The 18,443-nt window shown below is 39.2% G+C and overlaps 2 protein-coding genes and 1 long non-coding RNA gene across 3 annotated transcripts in view; 1 reads left to right on the top strand and 2 right to left on the bottom strand.

The window, feature by feature from the left end:
- Positions 1 to 18,443, bottom strand: part of LOC112432912 (protein NLRC3-like) — a 414,611-nt gene that overhangs the window by 360,835 nt on the left and 35,333 nt on the right. The window lies entirely within an intron of this gene.
- LOC112432910 (uncharacterized) overlaps positions 1 to 18,443 on the top strand; it is a 232,358-nt gene that overhangs the window by 202,147 nt on the left and 11,768 nt on the right. The gene's annotated exons all lie outside the window — the stretch shown is intronic.
- Positions 6,471 to 18,332, bottom strand: LOC143416048 (protein NLRC3-like). Its single transcript, XM_076881414.1, has 6 exons — positions 18,013 to 18,332; positions 16,086 to 17,883; positions 14,720 to 14,893; positions 14,333 to 14,506; positions 13,983 to 14,156; positions 6,471 to 8,055 (listed from the first exon to the last, which is right to left on the bottom strand). Exons 1-6 carry the CDS (start codon positions 18,278 to 18,280, stop codon positions 7,863 to 7,865), a joined length of 2,781 nt encoding a protein of 926 aa, XP_076737529.1. The 5' UTR covers positions 18,281 to 18,332; the 3' UTR covers positions 6,471 to 7,862.

The following is an 18,443-nucleotide window of genomic DNA, read 5'->3' as shown; positions in this document are numbered from 1 at the left end:
TGCCGATCGCCGTGCTACGGTTGCAAGAAAAAGAAGCAGAAATGACGTTCTCTACGCGTTGAGACGTTCCCCGTCCGTCGGCTAAACGCTTGATTGAAACTTCAATGCGACAGTGACACCAAGTAGAATTATAAATGTCACATAGCCCCAAACATGTCTTTTTCAAAGCCTGCGGTGAAGAGAAAGGTTGGTGATGAGCACCGACAATTTCAGGAAAAGTGGGAAATGCAATATTTCTTTGTTGAGCACAGGGGCACCCCGACCTGTCTTATTTGCACAGAGAAAGTTGCGCTGCACAAGGAATACAATTTGAAACGTCATTACACAACTAGACATGCTGAGCTGGATGCAAAATACCAGGGAGACGAGAGAGCGAACCGGGTTGCCAGTCTTAAAACAGATCTACTGAGGCAGCAAGATTTCTCCAAGAAAGCAACCAAAGAGAATAATGCAGCAGTCGGAGCCACGTGGTTAGTGAGATGATTGCTAAAGCAGGGAAGCCATTCACAGAAGGTGCATTTGTCTAAAAGTGCATACTGCAGGCTGCAAATATAGTCTGTCCGGGAAAGAAAGGTCAGTTTAGCAACATCAGCCTTTCTGCCAACACCGCAGCAGATCGCATTTCTGACCTGTCAAGTGACATTTCTGACCAACTGTGTGAGAAAGCCAAATGTTTCAGTGTATACTCAGTCGCTCTTGATGAGACCACAGACATCACCGACACTGCCCAGCTCCCAATGTATGTCCGTGGTGTTGATGACAGTTTTGAAGTGATGGAGGAGCTGCTCACAGTAATTCCAATGCATGGCCAGACCACCGCTCAGCAGATATTTACAAGCTGTGTGATGCCATTGAGAATGTTGGTTTGCCATGGAAGAGGTTTGTTGGAATAACAACAGATGGAGCGCCATCAATGACAGGGAGGAAACATGGACTGGTGGCACAAAACAAACTGGAAGAGGAAGGCGTGGAGGAGGCCATTGCTCTGCACTGCATCATCCATCAGCAGGTCCTTTGCAGCAAATGCCTGAAGTTTGACAATGTGATGTCTATTGTTGTGAAATGCATCAACCAAATCAGATCCAGGGGCTTAAAGCACCGAAGGTTCTGAGCTTTTTTAGAGGAAATGGAGTCAGAATATGGGGATGTGCTCGACTTCACTGAGGTACGTTGGCTCAGCAGGGGAAATGTATTAAAGAGACTTTTTGAGTTGAGAGCAGAAGTGAAGCCTTCATGGAGAAGGATGGAGTTAGTGTTCCTGTGCTAACTGATCCCAAATGGCTCATGGACTCAGCTTTTCTTGTTGATATGACACATGAGCTTAATGTACTGAACAAGACGTTACAAGGCCAGGGGCAACTTGTCAGTGCTGCCTATGACAACGTGAGAGCATTCTCCACAAAACTGGCGCTCTGGAAAGCTCAGCTCTCTCAGACAAACCTTTGCCATTTCCCAGCATGCAAGGCACTCGTGGATGCAGGCACACCATTCAGTGCTGACGAGTATGTTGATGTCATTTTGAGGCTACAGGAGGAATTTGATCACAGATTTGCTGACTTCAAGACACACAGAGCCACCTTTCACATTTTTGCGGACCCCTTCTCCTTTGATGTGCAAGATGCCCCTTCTGTGCTTCAAATGGAGCTCATTGAGCTGCAGTGCAACTCTGAACTCAAAGCAAAGTTCAGGGAGGTGAGTGGAAAAGCAGACAAGCTTGGACAATTTTTGAGAGACTTGAGCCCTAGTTTCCCTCGGCTTTCCCGAATGTTCAAGTGGACCATGTGCCTTTTTGGTAGCACATACTTGTGCCAAAAGCTCTTCTCCACTTTGAACTTCAATAAGTCCAAGTACAGGTCCAGACTTATGGATGATCATCTTCAAGACATACTGAGGGTCACAACTGCTTCCTCCCTCAGGCCAAATCTGGCTCGGCTATGCGAGAGGAAACGCTGCCAGGTCTGTAGCAGCAAGGAGTAGGCAAGAGAAGCCATGTTCAGAAGAACAGTTCATTTTCTACAGTGTTCCATTCATGTTCAGAAGAAGGTTATAGAACTGTTAATACAGACATTTCAATCTAAACAATGCAGATATAGAAGACTGAAAGAAACACACAAGTTCACTGACTAAAAATATCTTATTATTATTTTATTTATGTTTTACACATTGATTGATTTTCTTATTAATTCTTAATTTGTTTATTTAATTTTAATATTTTGTGTTAAAAAATAAAAATAAAGAGATTTGAGAAGATTGGAATTTTTTAACCATGCCTTTCTTGTGGAAAACCTAATGCGGCCCAGCCTCACCCAGACTCTGCCTGCAGCGGCCCCCAGCTAAATTGAGTTTGAGACCCCTGTCCTACACCATAAATCAGTAAGAGAGGGTACGACCTCTCTCATGGCCCCAAGTGGTGTGTGCAAGCCAGAGCACTCTGGAAGGCACACAGAGTCTTTACAGACTACTGAGGATCAAACCTCTATCATTATGCAATCGATTATACAACTCTAAGCATATATGAGTAAATATTTCTAAGCATAAATGACAATCAACAATATAAAGCTTACAGCTGGTTTTAATAACAGAATTCATTTGTTTCTCAAATGAGAAAGAGCTATCGAGAAACACTCCTAAATCTTTAGTTCTTAACTTTTCCAGTGGGCCAAGGTCAACATTATCTGCTAATGCTAAATAGGCTGCCGTTATTAACTAATGCTAATTTGACATGAATTAGCATTATGCACTAATGCTAACACTTACTTTTTTTAACAATGTGAGTAGCTAATGCTAACACTATTTCCCTTAACTTTATAACAATGTGAACGGCTAATGCTAACACTCTTTTTCCTAGCATTACAACATCTGAGCTGCTAATGCTAAGTAGGCTGCCATTAGCACCTACGTCTAATTTAAGGCAAATACGCATTAGAACCTAATGCTCATATCGTTTTCCTTTGCTTTATAACAATGTGAGCAGCTACTGCTAAATAGCATTAGCTAATAACAGCAGTCTAATTTAATGCAAGTTAGCCTCATTTGCATTACAACAATGTGAGGAGTTAACGCTAAGTATGCTGCCATTAGTGGCTAATTCTAATTAGGGGTGAATAAATATTACCAGCTAATGCTAATATCGTATTCTCTTCCCTTTTAACAATGTGAGCAGCTAGTGCTAGGTAGGCTGATGCTAGCAGCTAATGCTAAAGCTAATTTAATGTGAATTAGCATCACATTAGTGAGGAGTTAATGCTAAGTAGACTGCCATTAGCAGGTAATGCTAATTTTAGGTGAATAGGAATTGGCAGATAATGCTAATACCATATTTTCTTGCTTTATAACAATGTGACCAGCTAATGCTATGTAGGTTGCCGTTATTAGCTAATACTAATTTGAGGTGAATTAGCATTATCCCCTTATGCTAACAATGTTTTTTCTTACTTTTTAACAATACAAGTAGCTAATGTGAACACTTTTTTTTTTTTTTTATTGAATTCTAATTTTTCCCTTGCGATGTGAAGAGTTAATGCTAAATAGGATGCCATTAGTGGCTAATTCTAATTTTAGATGAGAAAGCATTAGAAGCTAATGCTAATACCATATTTTCTTGCTTTATATCAATATTAGTAGGTAATGCTAAGTACGTAGCCATTATTAGCTAATGCTAATTTAGGTGAATTAGCATTATCCACTAATGCTAACACTGTTTTTGCCAACTCTTTTCCCTTGCATTATAACAATATGAGCAGCTAATGCTAAGAAGGCTGCCATTATTAGGTAATGCTAATTATTATGTGTGTTAGCATTATCCGCTGCTGCTAGCAATGTTTTATCTTGCCTTTTAACAATATCAGCAGCTAATGCTAACACTACTTTAATTTCAGTTAAACCTACTTAGCATTAATTAACTTCATTTAGCATTAAGAAGTTTTTGCTATAGGCTACCATTAGTGGCTAATGCTAATTTTAGGTAAATAGAAATTGGCAGCTAATGCTAATACCATATTTTCTTGCCTTATAACAATGTGACCAGCTAATGCTAAGCAGGTGCCATTATTAGCTAATACTAATTTGAGATGAATTAGCATTATCCGCTTATGCTAACAATGTTTTTTCTTACTTTTTAACAATACGCCATTAGTGGCTAATTCTAATTTTAGATCAAAAAGGATTAACAGCTAATGCTCATACTGTTTGCTTTGTAAGAATGACAGCAGCTAATGATATGAAGTCTACCGTTATTAACTAATGCTAATTTGATGAGAATTAGCATTATCCGATAATGGTAACTCTTTTCCCCTGCATTATAACAATGTCAGGAGTTAATGCTAAGTAGACTGCCATTAGGGGCTAACTCTAATTAGGGGTGAATAATTATTAGCAGCTAATACTAATACCGTTTTCTCTTTTTCCTTATAACAACTTGAGCAGCTAATGCTAATTTGATGCGAATTAGCATTATATTAGTGAGCAGTTAATGCTAAGTAGGCTGCCATTATTAACTAATACTACGTTGACGTGAATTAGCATTATGCGCTACTGCTAATACTGTTTTCTCTTACTTATTAAAAATGATAGTAGCTAATACTAATACTCTTTTCCGTTGGGTAACAACAAAGTGAGGAATTAATGCTAAGTTGGCTGCTTTTAGCGGCTTATTCTAATTAGGGGTGAATAATTATTAGCAGCAAATGCTAATACCGTTTTCTCTTTCCTTATAACAATATGAGCAGTTAATGCTAATTTGATGTAAATTAGCATTATATTAGTGAGGAGTTTGATTGATTGATTGGTAATTTATTTCAACATGTGAACAATATACAAGTACATTTAGAAAAGAAATGAGAGAAAAAAAATATACTATACAAATTACATACAAAAAAACATTCTGATTAATTTACATGTTGAAAGGGAGTGGGAAGAAGTATACACTTATTTAATCCCACCCCTGTCCCATAAATTATCAGTGAATATTTAGTCAGCTTCCTTACTGATATAATTTGTAATAAAAATAGTGAACAGATTTCTGATATACTATATACTATAATATCACATCATGAATTTTTTGTTTGTTTGTTTTTAAATAGAGACATTCACTTAATTTAAATATTTTCCTTTTCTTTATAGATCGAGAAGATCATATTTTTATAACTCTTTTTGAACAGTTTTATGTTTGGACATTGCTTTAATTCCATATTCAGTTTGTTCCATAGTTTCACTCCTTGAACAGAAACACAAAAGCCTTTTCTTGTAGTACGTACGTTCATTGTTTTGAAGTTACAAAAACCCCTTAAATTATAACTTCCTTCTTTCAAAAAAAACATACTCTGAATATTACCTGGCAGTTCTTTATTTTTTGCTTTGAATAGAATTTGTGCTGTTTGGAATTTCACTATATCGTCAATTTTCAATATTTCAGACTGCAAAAATAGTGAGTTTGTATGTTCCCTATAACCTGCATTGTGGATGATTCGAATTGCTTTCTTTTGAAGAGTAAAAAGTGAATGTAATGTGGTTTTATAGTTATTGCCCCAGACCTCTGCACAATAGCTTAAGTATGGTGAAACCAGTGAACAGTAGAGAATATGAAGTGATGTTCTGTCGAATACCTGTTTTGCCTTGTTTAGTACTGCAATGCTTCGTGATACTTTGGAATGAATATATCTTACGTGAGCTCTCCAGTTAAGTTTTTCATCTATTATTACCCCCAGAAATTTATTTTCACTGACTCTTTCAATATCAACACCATTTATTTGAATCTTTGCATTTGTATTTAAACTACTATTTCCAAATAACATAAGTTTAGATTTATTCAAATTTAATTTGTTTTTATCAAGCCAGAACTTCACTTTACTTATTTCATTAGTCATATCCTCCAATAAATTCTGCAGATCATCACCAGAGCAAAAAATGTTTGTATCGTCAGCAAAGAGAACCATTTTTAATACTTTGGACACTTTACAGATGTCGTTAATGTACAAGTTGAAGAATTTTGGACCCAAAACTGACCCTTGGGGTACACCACAAGCAATGTCCATACATAAGGAGCAACCACCATTTATTTTCACAAACTGCTTTCTGTCACTTAAATAACTCCGGACCCAATCTAAAACTACCCCTCTGACACCATAACGTTCCAGTTTTCTTATTAATATATCATGATCTATAGTGTCAAATGCCTTTGTCAAATCTATGAATAACCCAGCCACATATTGCTTTTTGTCTATGGAAATTGTGATGTATTCTATTGAATCTAATAGTGCCGATGATGTTGATCTGCTTGATCTGAATCCGTACTGACTCTCAGTGAGTAGTTTATGTTTATCTATAAATTTTTCCAGTCTGTTTTTAAACAGTTTTTCAAGAACTTTTGAGAATTGAGGTAGTAAAGAGACAGGCCTGTAGTTTGTGAAATGGTGTTTGTTTCCAGATTTGTATAGAGGTATAACTTTTGCTATTTTCATTCTATCTGGAAATCGACCAGTTTGAAATGATAAATTACAGATGTATGTAAATGGTTTTATAATAGCCTCAATGACTCTTTTAACCACTATCATATCAATATCATTACAATCCAAAGATTTGTGATTTTTACATTTTTTGACAATTTCAAGAACTTCATTTTCATCAACGGCTGTGAGAAACATAGAATATGGATTTCTGTCAATCAGTGTATCGGGTTTTTCCTGTGCTTTCCCAGGATGAGTGATTGTTCTTGCTAAATTTGGTCCAGCAGTTACAAAGAATTCATTGAGACTATTTGCCACAACATCCATATTGTATTCTTCATGGTCATTACAAATGAAATACTTGGGATAGTTCTTTTGTCCAGTCCCACATTTTATAACACTGTTCAGGATTTCCCATAATCTTTTATTATTATTTCTATTTATATCTAATTGCTTCTTATAGTATTCCTTTTTACTAAATCTAAGTATATTAGTTAACCTATTTTTATATCTTTTGTATCTGATTTCAGCATCTTTAGTTCTCGTTCTTAAGAACTCTCTGTATAGAGCATTTTTCTTTATACATGCATTTTGCAGACCTTTTGTTATCCATGGACATGCTAAGTGCTAAGTAGGCTGCCATTAGCAGCTAAAGGTAATTTGAGGTGAATAAGCACTAGTAGCTAATGCCAATACCCTTTTCTCTTGTGTTATAATGATGTGAAACGTTAATATTGTTCTCAAACAACAGAATGAGAATGAAATATTGATTCTAACAGGGCCCATAAACAGCATTAGCTTAGCAGCATTAGCTTATCAGAGTCTCCATCATGGTCACACAAATCCTTAGCGGAGCAAAGTGGCCTACTTAGCAATAGCTGCTGTAGAAAGCAAAGGGAAAACAGTATTAGCATTAGCTGCTAAATGTGCACTTGAGAACAAATCTATTGTGAATTCAGCCGTGAATGTAGTGTTTCCAGTAAGCTTCCATTTCCAAATGTTAGCTGCTCCTGTCTGCCTCTTTGTCACACACACAGACTGAAATGATTCACAGCCTTGTTTCATCCTTCTGTCAGTGTCACTGACTGTCACTGTGACTGTGGACATACAGCATGGGAAACACACACATGGCTGATACTTGTATCTAAAGTTACAAAATGTTGTCTCTGTCCAAATATTACCTAACTGTAAGTCTACTTTTAATGAAACTCTCAACATGACTTATCAGTTATCATTAATGTTCCTGCAAACAGACTCCTTGAAGACCCCCTACATAAATATCCATGTACTATCCAGCTAGACTAGTGTGTCTGTCCCTGAAAATATTCCTGCATGTGTGATTGTTCATGTCTCATCTGCAGGAAACAAACAGGAAGTGAGTGAAAGACACAGGAAATGATTCCAGCTCTTCCTCCTATATCAGACATTCTCTCCATACCTGAGAGTGTCCAGTCTCCAGCCTGGATCCTTCAGTCCAGCCGACAGAAGCTTCATTCCTGAGTCACCTGGATGATTGTAGCTCAGGTCCAGCTCTCTCAGATGGGAGGGGTTGGAGGTCAGAGCTGAGGCCAGAGAAGTACAGCCTTCCTCTGTGATCAGACAGCCTGACAGACTGCAGACACACAAAACAACAATCCATCTGTTATCCATCTCTATAGCAGCATAACTAAGTGATGGTTCAGGGTCACCTGATCCAGCTCTAACTATAAGTTTTATCAAAAAGGAAAGTTTGAAGCTGATCGTCAAAGTAGAGAGGGTGTCTGTCTCCTGAACTCAAACTGGGAGCTGCTTCCACACCCAGTCCAACATAGCCAGGCTTTCTTTGCTGCTTTGACAAAACCTCAAATCCCAGTCAGAGATGGTGAGCATCATCACAGTGATGATCATTTCTCTGTTAACCCAGGCTTTCTGCTTCAGGATCTGTGCACGCTCACAGAACAAGGAGACCTTTAAACATCATTTCACTAAATGGATGGACTGAGCTCAGCCTACAGATGAACTGGATAAATAAAGATTTGACCTCAGTGTGCTCAGTGTTCCTGTCTATTCCTAACATATTCCTAACATGATAGCTGCACTTTAGAGCTCTAAAACTGGAACTGACACATATTTAAACTCCACATGTTACTCAGTACATTCAGTTCTGACACTCGCCCACAGTCCAACAAAGGAAACATGGAGATTATTATGACCAAAAAAAAAAATATTCTCAGGAACACACTCTAGTATCTTTATCTTTCAAACATAGCCTCCACCCTCTGAGGACCGAACACAGAAAATACGGGCGTATTAAGAATAATAAAAAATAATAATAATTATAACAGTATTGTAACAGTATTGGTAATTACAGAAATTTAAAAACAAAAAAAACAAAAAAAACAAACAAAAACAAACAAACAAAGGAAACAAAAAAAAAAGAAAAAAAAAGAAAAACATATCGTGTGAACCCCTCCCACCATCTCCCACCATCCCCCCACCCCTTTACCCCTGTATGGCTCTCAACTTCATCACATTCGTGTATACAAACAGCCCATATTTACACCCGTCTATACACAAGAATCAGCACAACATTCAAGAATTCTGATCAGAAGGGCCTAACCAAGGATCAATTCAGGGTAAACCCAGAGGAATTTACATCATCTCTATATTCTGTCAAGTCCAAAGACGGTAATACTGAAAGAAATGGTCCCCAAATTTTTTTAAAGGTTCCGTATTTCCCTTTTACACTATGCGATATCTTCTCAGGTGTACAGTAGGATGCTAACTCATTAATCCAATATCTCAGTGTTGGAGAATTTTCAGATTTCCAATGTGTCAGAATACATTTTTTAACTGCAGTACTCGCAAGTAAAATAAAATATTTCTTGTGGTAATCCACAACTAAAGTTATTTTTAAGCAAAGTTGAGTTTTTTATTGTCGCAGTACTTCATGTCTGAAGTATCACTTAAATGCATTACACGCTGTTGATGGCAGCAAACAAACCACCCAAACAAACAGAGGTGGGAGGCTTGGGCAGACTACGTAGGATCAGCTTGTGGGAGGAGTCAGGATAAAACCAAAGAAAGACAAGCTAACAAACACCACAGTGAAGTGAGTAGCTACAAACTGCAGGCTGATTAGTGTTGTTGAAGAAGTCGGTCTGAGGAACGTTCTTAGGATCAACAAATGACGGCATGTATGAGCCTCCCTCAAGACGCACCATCACAAGAAGAACACATGAGCTGTAGAAAAAGGAGAGACTACGAAAGCCACGGCGTTACAACGTGCACCAGCTGTTGGTCTCTCTGGAGACTACTGGGCGTGGCTGGGTAACCATGGTTACTTGGGAGTTACAGTACATGATATTAATGAAGAGTGGGAGCTGCGTTCTATAGCAAACAATTTGTTATGAGGTAATCAGCTGATCTTAGTTTAACCGGAAGCCCTTCACAATAATTGCAATGCCTTTATTTTGTACAACTACCATCAGTTCGTCTGTACTGATGGTAACTTAAAGTCACACTAATGTCGTTTAGTTTCTATAGTTTATGTAGTGGAAGTATACTACAGTACCCTGATCACTGATAGGACAGATTTATGTAGATATACACCTTTGTGTTTAACATTACTGCATTATAGTACTGTGATCTTTGTCCTTATATATGGCTATATTAGCTATACTGATGTACGTACATATAACTGGATATGTAACTTATCTATTCATCTTATTTGTCATGTATTTGTATTGTGTACTTCCTTTTTGTAAGAAACCACACACATGATCACAGCCGCAAGAATCAATCAGTGAAAGAATAAAGTGTCTCAAACCAAACCTTAAGCTCTTTATTCCACATGCTGGGATCATTTGGCCTTCAGTGGTGTTCTGGCTGACACACCGGAGTGACCAGAGTGCTAAAGAGTGAATCGGACACACCAGTGTCATCTCTGATATCTCCACTACATTTAATCGTCCTTCAGCTTGTGGCTGCCGTTAGCTGGTCTGCTAGTTAACTGATTTGCTATTTAGCCGGTGTGCTAGTCAGCTGGTGTGCTGACCAGCGAACCAGTAGGTTACAAGATGAGCTTGTCTGTCTGATGAGCCAGCTCTCTCTGTCTTGGTCATTTTGTCCTTGGGCAAAACCTAACCTACCACTACAACTGTAGCTTACCTCCACCAGTGTGTGAATGTGAGAGTGAATGAATACAGGGAGTGCAGAATTATTAGGCAAATGAGTATTTTGTCCACATCATCCTCTTCATGCATGTTGTCTTACTCCAAGCTGTATAGGCTCGAAAGCCTACTACCAATTAAGCATATTAGGTGATGTGCATCTCTGTAATGAGAAGGGGTGTGGTCTAATGACATCAACACCCTATATCAGGTGTGCATAATTATTAGGTAACGTCCTTTCCTTTGGCAAAATGGGTCAAAAGAAGGACTTGACAGGCTCAGAAAAGTCAAAAATAGTGAGATATCTTGCAGAGGGATGCAGCAGTCTCAAAATTGCAAAGCTTCTGAAGCGTGATCATCGAACAATCAAGCGTTTCATTCAAAATAGTCAACAGGGTCTCAAGAAGCGTGTGGAAAAACCAAGGCGCAAAATAACTGCCCATGAACTGAGAAAAGTCAAGCGTGCAGCTGCCAAGATGCCACTTGCCACCAGTTTGGCCATATTTCAGAGCTGCAACATCACTGGAGTGCCCAAGAGCACAAGGTGTGCAATACTCAGAGACATGGCCAAGGTAAGAAAGGCTGAAAGACGACCACCACTGAACAAGACACACAAGTTGAAACGTCAAGACTGGGCCAAGAAATATCTCAAGACTGGTTTTTCTAAGGTTTTATGGACTGATGAAATGAGAGTGAGTCTTGATGGGCCAGATGGATGGGCCCGTGGCTGGATTGGTAAAGGGCAGAGAGCTCCAGTCCCACTCAGACGCCAGCAAGGTGGAGGTGGAGTACTGGTTTGGGCTGGTATCATCAAAGATGAGCTTGTGGGGCCTTTTCGGGTTGAGGATGGAGTCAAGCTCAACTCCCAGTCCTACTGCCAGTTTCTGGAAGACACCTTCTTCAAGCAGTGGTACAGGAAGAAGTCTACATCCTTCAAGAAAAACATGATTTTCATGCAGGACAATGCTCCATCACACGCGTCCAAGTACTCCACAGCGTGGCTGCAAGAAAGGGTATAAAAGAAGAAAAACTAATGACATGGCCTCCTTGTTCACCTGATCTGAACCCCATTGAGAACCTGTGGTCCATCATCAAATGTGAGATTTACAAGGAGGGAAAACAGTACACCTCACTGAACAGTGTCTGGGAGGCTGTGGTTGCTGCTGCACGCAATGTTGATGGTGAACAGATCAAAACACTGACAGAATCCATGGATGGCAGGCTTTTGAGTGTCCTTGCAAAGAAAGGTGGCTATATTGGTCGCTGATTTGTTTTTCTTTTGTTTTTGAATGTCAGAAATGTATATTTGTGAATGTGGAGATGTTATATTGGTGTCACTGGTAAAAATAAATAAATGAAATGGGTATATATTTGTTTTTTGTTAAGTTGCCTAATAATTCTGCACAGTAATAGTCACCTGCACACACAGATATCCCCCTAAAATAGCTAAAACTAAAAACAAACTAAAAACTACTTCCAAAAACATTCAGCTTTGATATTAATGAGTTTTTTGGGTTCATTGAGAACATGGTTGTTGTTCAATAATAAAATTATTCCTCAAAAATACAACTTGCCTAATAATTCTGCACTCCCTGTAGTGGGATTGTAAAGGTTCTTTGAGGGTCTCGAAAAGCGCTATATAAATGCAATCCATTATTATTATTAAGAGCATCTTTAGGCCTGACTGTGCTCATCCTTCCTCCAACCTCTCCTTACCAAAGATAACAACTACATCAGTATTAGCTCAATAACAATTTCTGCAATTCAATTGTGGACATTCATTTTTAAACCTTGTGTAAAACGATAAAACCTCAAAGTCTGAGCATTATTCTTTGTGCAAACAGCTCTTGCAGGTTCCCCCGGACTTAGGTTATTTTTATTATTTAATTACTTTCCTTTAAGCAGCTGTTCAGGCTACTAAACTCATCCCAGAAATAACAAGTGACACCATTAATAGTAGAGGTGGGAATCACCATACAACTCGCGATACGATATTATCACAATACTTAACGCACGATACGATATTATTGCGATTTTTTAAAATATTTTGCGATATTTAAATTCTGCACATAAAGGTAAACTTTATCAATATTCATTTTATCTAATATCAAAGTCTCACACTCAGTCTTTCTCTCATTTCAGTCAGTTTTATTGTTGACAAACTGAACGGTTTGTATTACAGTCTAGTCCAACTTAACTGAATGCAACCATCTGGTACAATTATAGCTATTCTGAACTATGCAATTTATGAAAACTATGCAGCCCCTTCAGCAACTGAAGAATTTGAAAGTAAATTTAAAAAAATATATAATTTTACATTAAATAAAAAAGTTTCAAACTTAATTAAAATTAAACATGTCTTAAATTAAAATAAGTAAACTGTCATGTTTATTGCTGCCAAAAAAAAAGTTAAACACATTTGGACAGTGAAGGAATGTCAGGATTGTTGCTCAGAAAAAGGATCAACATGCTCTGAAGTCAACATGCTCTGACTCCAGAGCATGTTGACTTCAGAGAAAAAATTGTTTGTAACAAAATATCGATTTCTGCTGTCCCTGTATCGATACATTATTAGCAAACAAAATATCACGATACTACACAGTATCGATTTTTTCCCCCACCCCTAATTAATAGTGGAGCTAACTTTAACAGGTGAAACTGATTTGACCTATAAGGCTACTGCAGTTACTTCTTATCAGGTTTAGTAGGGAAGACATCTGGATGAGGTAGTTAGTAGTAGTAGTTAGTACCGGGCGACTCCCCTCCCCCACATCGGCACCAGAACCCTGTATTATCTACAGGGTAAGACTGCCTGTTTTATCAAACTATGGCCATTACTACTGTGATCATTTGCAGCCCAGTGTGCCGCTCTCTCTGCTGGGATGAACCACTGGAGCTCACCCAGTCATCCCTTTCTTTCTCTCAAGAAGAAGTGAAATAAATATATTTATTATGTTACGAGTCTAATATTCTTTAAATCAAACTGTAATGAATAAATCAAGCAAGAAGATTTGGTGGCTCCACGTGTTGTAGAAGAAAAGATAAACATCTCATTTTGAGAAATCAGCCTTTAAAATTAAGTACTGTGAATAAAAAACAAACAGCGAGCCAATCAGCAGTCGCCAATATCCTCCTAATTTCATTCACAAAGAAATCAAATATATATATTATGGGCCCAAAGGAGCCTAAATCTTTAAATTAGGCAGTACATGAAGTATTTTTTTTAAATAAACAAAGACATGACTATAACAACTTTTAGTAATTCAGAGTCCAATTATCCACTCAAATGTGAATAAAAGTTCACTTGACAGCTGTAAAAGTTACCTGTTTATACAATAATATAAATCACATTTCAAATGATCATCTGTGGAAAAGTTTGAATCCTGACCTGAGAGTTTCCACTGCACACTGTGAACTCTTTAGTCCAGCGGACAGAAGCTTCACTCCTGAATCCTGCAGGTCAGAGTTACTCAGGTCCAGCTCTCTCAGACTGGAGGACTGGGAGCTGAGGACTGAGGACAGAGCTTCACAGCTTCTCTCTGACAGGTTACAGCCACTCAGTCTGAAAAATAAAAGACAATCTATAAAACAAGTACTCATGTAGAGTTTGTTAATACATTTCACAACATTAAATGTTGACTTTCTATTTTTAAAGGAAACATAAACATACTAAGATACAACATCATATGTATGAACTTTAATTAATAATTCTAAAAACTAAATTTTTTCTGATCTGACCTCAGAGTATTCAGTTTACAGTTTAAACGTTGTAGTCCAGCAGACAGAAGCTTCACTCCTGAATCCTGCAGCTTTCTGATACTCAGGTCCAGCTCTGTCAGACTAGAGGACTGCGAGCTGAGAACTGAGGACAGAGCTTCACAGTTTTCCTCTGAGAGTTCACAGATGTTAAGTCTGAAGATAAAAACATGAATAAAGATTGTTGTTAAAGTGTAATCAGGGTGCAATAGCTTATTGTCTTGTGCTGAGCAGGTTAGTAAAACTTCTGTTTAACTTTGAAATGAATAAAAATGCTATGAAACAAGGATAACTGGATAAAGACATAAACAAAAACAAACATCAAACACATAAACAAACAGAACTAAACATAATACAAATTGATCTGACCTCAGAACATTCAGTTTGGCATGTGGACTCTCCACTGCAGCAGACAGAAGCTTTACTGCTGAAGCCTTCAGGCTGTTGGTACTCAGGTCCAGCTCTCTCAGACTACAGGACTGGGAGCTGACCACTGACAACAAATTTTCACAGCCTTTCTCTGAGACGTTACAGCTGCTCAGTCTGTGAGAGAAAGGGAAAAAACAAAAACAAAAAAAACAAACAATATATGTGATCAAATTAAATTTGTTTATATGTTGAACCCTTTTTTTTTTAAATTTATTTAAACCTATGAGACTATGAGTGCTACCAGTCCAGTGCACATGATTGGTACCTTGATGGTACCTTGCTCAGGGGTACCACAAGGTAACTATTCGGTGGATTCGACCCCTGACCTTATGATCATGGGGCGACCACTCTGCCTACTGAGCTAATAATTCTGTGTACACTGTCATACAATATTAACTAAAACAATTATTTTAGAAAATTTTAGTAATTCAATAATCATGCTCATTACCTGTGTATTGTGAATAACACTTGATTTTAAACACTAGCTGTATAAAACTCTTCCTGTTAAAGGTGTGTATAAAGGAGATGAGCTGAAATGCAGACTTCATGGAGAATGTTTGCTGTCAGCATATATCAAAGACAAAGCAGAGATCCATCCAGTCTCTTCCACTAAGCCCACAGAGGGACAGACAACCACTCTCACTCACACCTGCATGAAGTTTAGATCACCAGGTAACCTAACTGCATGTCTGTGGACAGTGGGAAGAAACTGTAGAGGACCCAGAGTGAACCCACTGTAATTCTGTGATAACACTGGTTATGGAAGCCTTACAGTTACATATGGTTACTGACAAGAAACACGACCTTAGAGGCAATTTCAGTAATGAAGACCGAGTTTCTCCCTCCATACAGGATGAAAACATGACAGCACAGCAGAGATTTATATTTAAAAAGGGAGGGTGTGCACTGAAAGTGAGATACAAACTTGAACTTAAATTATGAACATCAGAAAAAGATGTAGGTGAAGTCTGGCAGGTGAAGTTTGTGCTTTAGAATAAAACAACCAAACTCCTGGAGTTGGAGACAAGTGAACAAGCTGAGGATAATAAACCTGTCAGAGGGGCTGAAGCATCAGAGCTCATGTTCTTATAGGCTGGGTCTGGATTGTCCTTTGATAAGAGTTACAGAACAAAGTGTGTTTTAGAAATGCTGGAGTGAAACATTAAAACTACCATATATTTACCGAGTGACTGATGATCATTTAATTTACTATTTTAAAAAAATGTTACAGTGCTCTTTGAACTCAGCATTTCTGATTTATTTCCCATGATTTTAACAATGAAGCGATGACAACATGTTTACTCACAGAGCTTTGTTGGAGGCTTTGACCACTGGCAGCATTCTCAGAAGAGCCTCCTCTGAAGCAGAGTATTTCTTCAGGTCAAACTCATCCAGATCTTCTTCTGATGACAGTAAGATGAAGACCAGAGCTGAGCACTGAGCAGGAGACAGTTCATCTGTGGAGAGACTTCCTGATCTCAGGGACTGTTGGATCTCCTCCACTAGAGAACGATCATTCAGTTCATTCAGACAGTGGATCAGATTGATGCTTTTCTCTGCAGACAGATTCTTACTGAGCTTCTCCTTGATGTACTGGACTGTTTCCTGATTGGTCAGTGAGCTACTTCCTGTCTGTGTCATCAGGGCTCGTAGGAGAGTCTGATTGGTCTGCAGGGAAAGACCCAGGAGGAAGCGGAGGAACAAGTCCAGGTGTCCATTTGGACTCTGTAAGGCCTTGTTCACAGCACTCTGGTAGAAGTGTTTCTTTGCAGATTCTCCTGTTTCAGACTTCTTGGATGTTGTTTGTTGTTGTTCCAGCAGATTGAGTCCAGAGTTGCTGAAGGTCAGATGGACATGAAGAGCAGCCAGCAACTCCTGAACACTCAGATGGATGAAGCAGAACACCTTGTCCTGGTACAGTCCTCTCTCCTCTTTAAAGAGCTGTGTGAACACTCCTGAGTACACTGAGGCTTCTCTGATATCGATGCCACACTCTGTCAGGTCTGATTCATAGAAGATCAGGTTTCCTTTCTGCAGCTGATCAAAAGCCAGTTTTCCCAGAGACTCCATCATCTTCCTGCTCTCAGGACTCCAGTGTGGATCTGTCTCAGCTCCTCCATCATACTTGACCTTCTTCACTTTGGCCTGAACCACCAGGAAGTGGATGTACATCTCAGTCAGGGTCTTGGGCAGCTGTCCTCCCTCTCTGGTTTCCAGCACATCCTCCAGAACTGTAGCAGTGATCCAGCAGAAGACTGGGATGTGACACATGATGTGGAGGCTTCGTGATGTCTTGATGTGGGAGATGATCCTGCTGGCCTGCTCCTCATCTCTGAATCTCTTCCTGAAGTACTCCTCCTTCTGTGGGTCAGTGAACCCTCTGACCTCTGTCACCATGCCAACACAGTCAGGAGGGATCTGATTGGCTGCTGCAGGTCGTGTGGTTATCCAGAGGCGAGCAGAGGGAAGCAGTTTCCCCCTGATGAGGTTTATCAGCAGCACATCCACTGAGGTGGACTTTCTAGGGTCAGTTAGGATTGTAGTTTTGTGGAAGTCCAGAGGAAGTCGACACTCATCCAGACCATCAAAGATGAACACAACCTGGAAGTCTTCAAAGCTGCAGATTCCTGCTTCTTTGGTTTCAGTAAAGAAGTGATGAACAAGTCCCACCAAGCTGAACTTTTCCTCTTTCAGCACATTCAGCTCTCTGAAAGTGAATGGAAATATGAACTGGATGTCCTGGTTGGCTTTGTCTTCAGCCCAGTCCAGGCTGTATTTCTGTGTTAAGACTGTTTTCCCAATGCCAGCCACTCCCTTTGTCAGCACTGTTCTGATTGGTTCGTCTCTTCCAGGTGAGGCTTTAAAGATGTCTTCTTGTCTGATGGTTGTTTCTGGTCTGTCTGGTTTCCTGGATGCTGTTTCAATCTGTCTGACCTCATGTTCATCATTGACCTCTGCAGTCCCTCCCTCTGTGATGTAGAGCTCTGTGTAGATCTGATTCAGGAGGGTTGGGTTTCCTGCTTTAGCGATGCCCTCAAACACACACTGGAACTTCTTCTTCAGGGTGGATTTAAGGTTACGATGACAAACTGCAGCTTGAAGTTCTGAATGAGAAGAAAAATAAACACTCAATTCCAAAAAGAACTAATCTTTAAAACATGTTGCTCCATCTTCCATCTCTGGAAAATGTCTCATTTATCCAGCAGCTTAAATCTTTAGATAAATCCTCTTACTGCTCTGCAGACGGTCAGCCAGCTCCTCCTGCTTCATTCTCCTCAGGAAGTCCACTGTGATCTTCACAAACGCCTCTCTGCTGCTGCTCCTCTGACTCTCTAAGCATTCTGGGTAATCTGGACTCAGAACCTTCTGGATCTTCTTCAGCTCGTTCTTCACAAAAGTGATGATGTTGTCCTCCAGCAGCTGGAACAGAATATTTATGAATGACCCACCACTCTGAACTTTAGTCCACACAACATCCACTTCTTTACCATCAAGGGGCATATCATCCACGAACTCTTTACCAATTATAGGTTTGACTTTATCTGATTAACTGAGACTTTGTCCACAACTCCACGATCCCAAAACGTTGATGCTGTTCATATGAATGCAGCGATTTCAGTGGGAGAAACATTTCACTGGTGTTCAGAGCTGAACTACCAACAGG

Source organism: Maylandia zebra, unplaced genomic scaffold (assembly GCF_041146795.1).
Source record: "Maylandia zebra isolate NMK-2024a unplaced genomic scaffold, Mzebra_GT3a scaffold11, whole genome shotgun sequence".
Taxonomy (NCBI): Eukaryota; Metazoa; Chordata; class Actinopteri; order Cichliformes; family Cichlidae; genus Maylandia; species Maylandia zebra.
Note: the sequence above shows the minus strand (reverse complement) of the source record. Positions and strands in the feature narration are given on the sequence as shown.

Coding starts and splice junctions, on each gene's coding strand:
- LOC143416048 (XM_076881414.1), bottom strand. CDS start 18,280: ATGCCCCTTGATGGTAAAGAAGTGGATGTTGTGTGGACTAAAGTTCAG. Junction 14,894..16,085: donor AAAGCCTCCAACAAAGCTCT/GTGAGTAAACAT, acceptor TTTCTCTCACAG/ACTGAGCAGCTGTAACGTCT. Junction 14,507..14,719: donor GCCAAACTGAATGTTCTGAG/GTCAGATCAATT, acceptor TTTTATCTTCAG/ACTTAACATCTGTGAACTCT.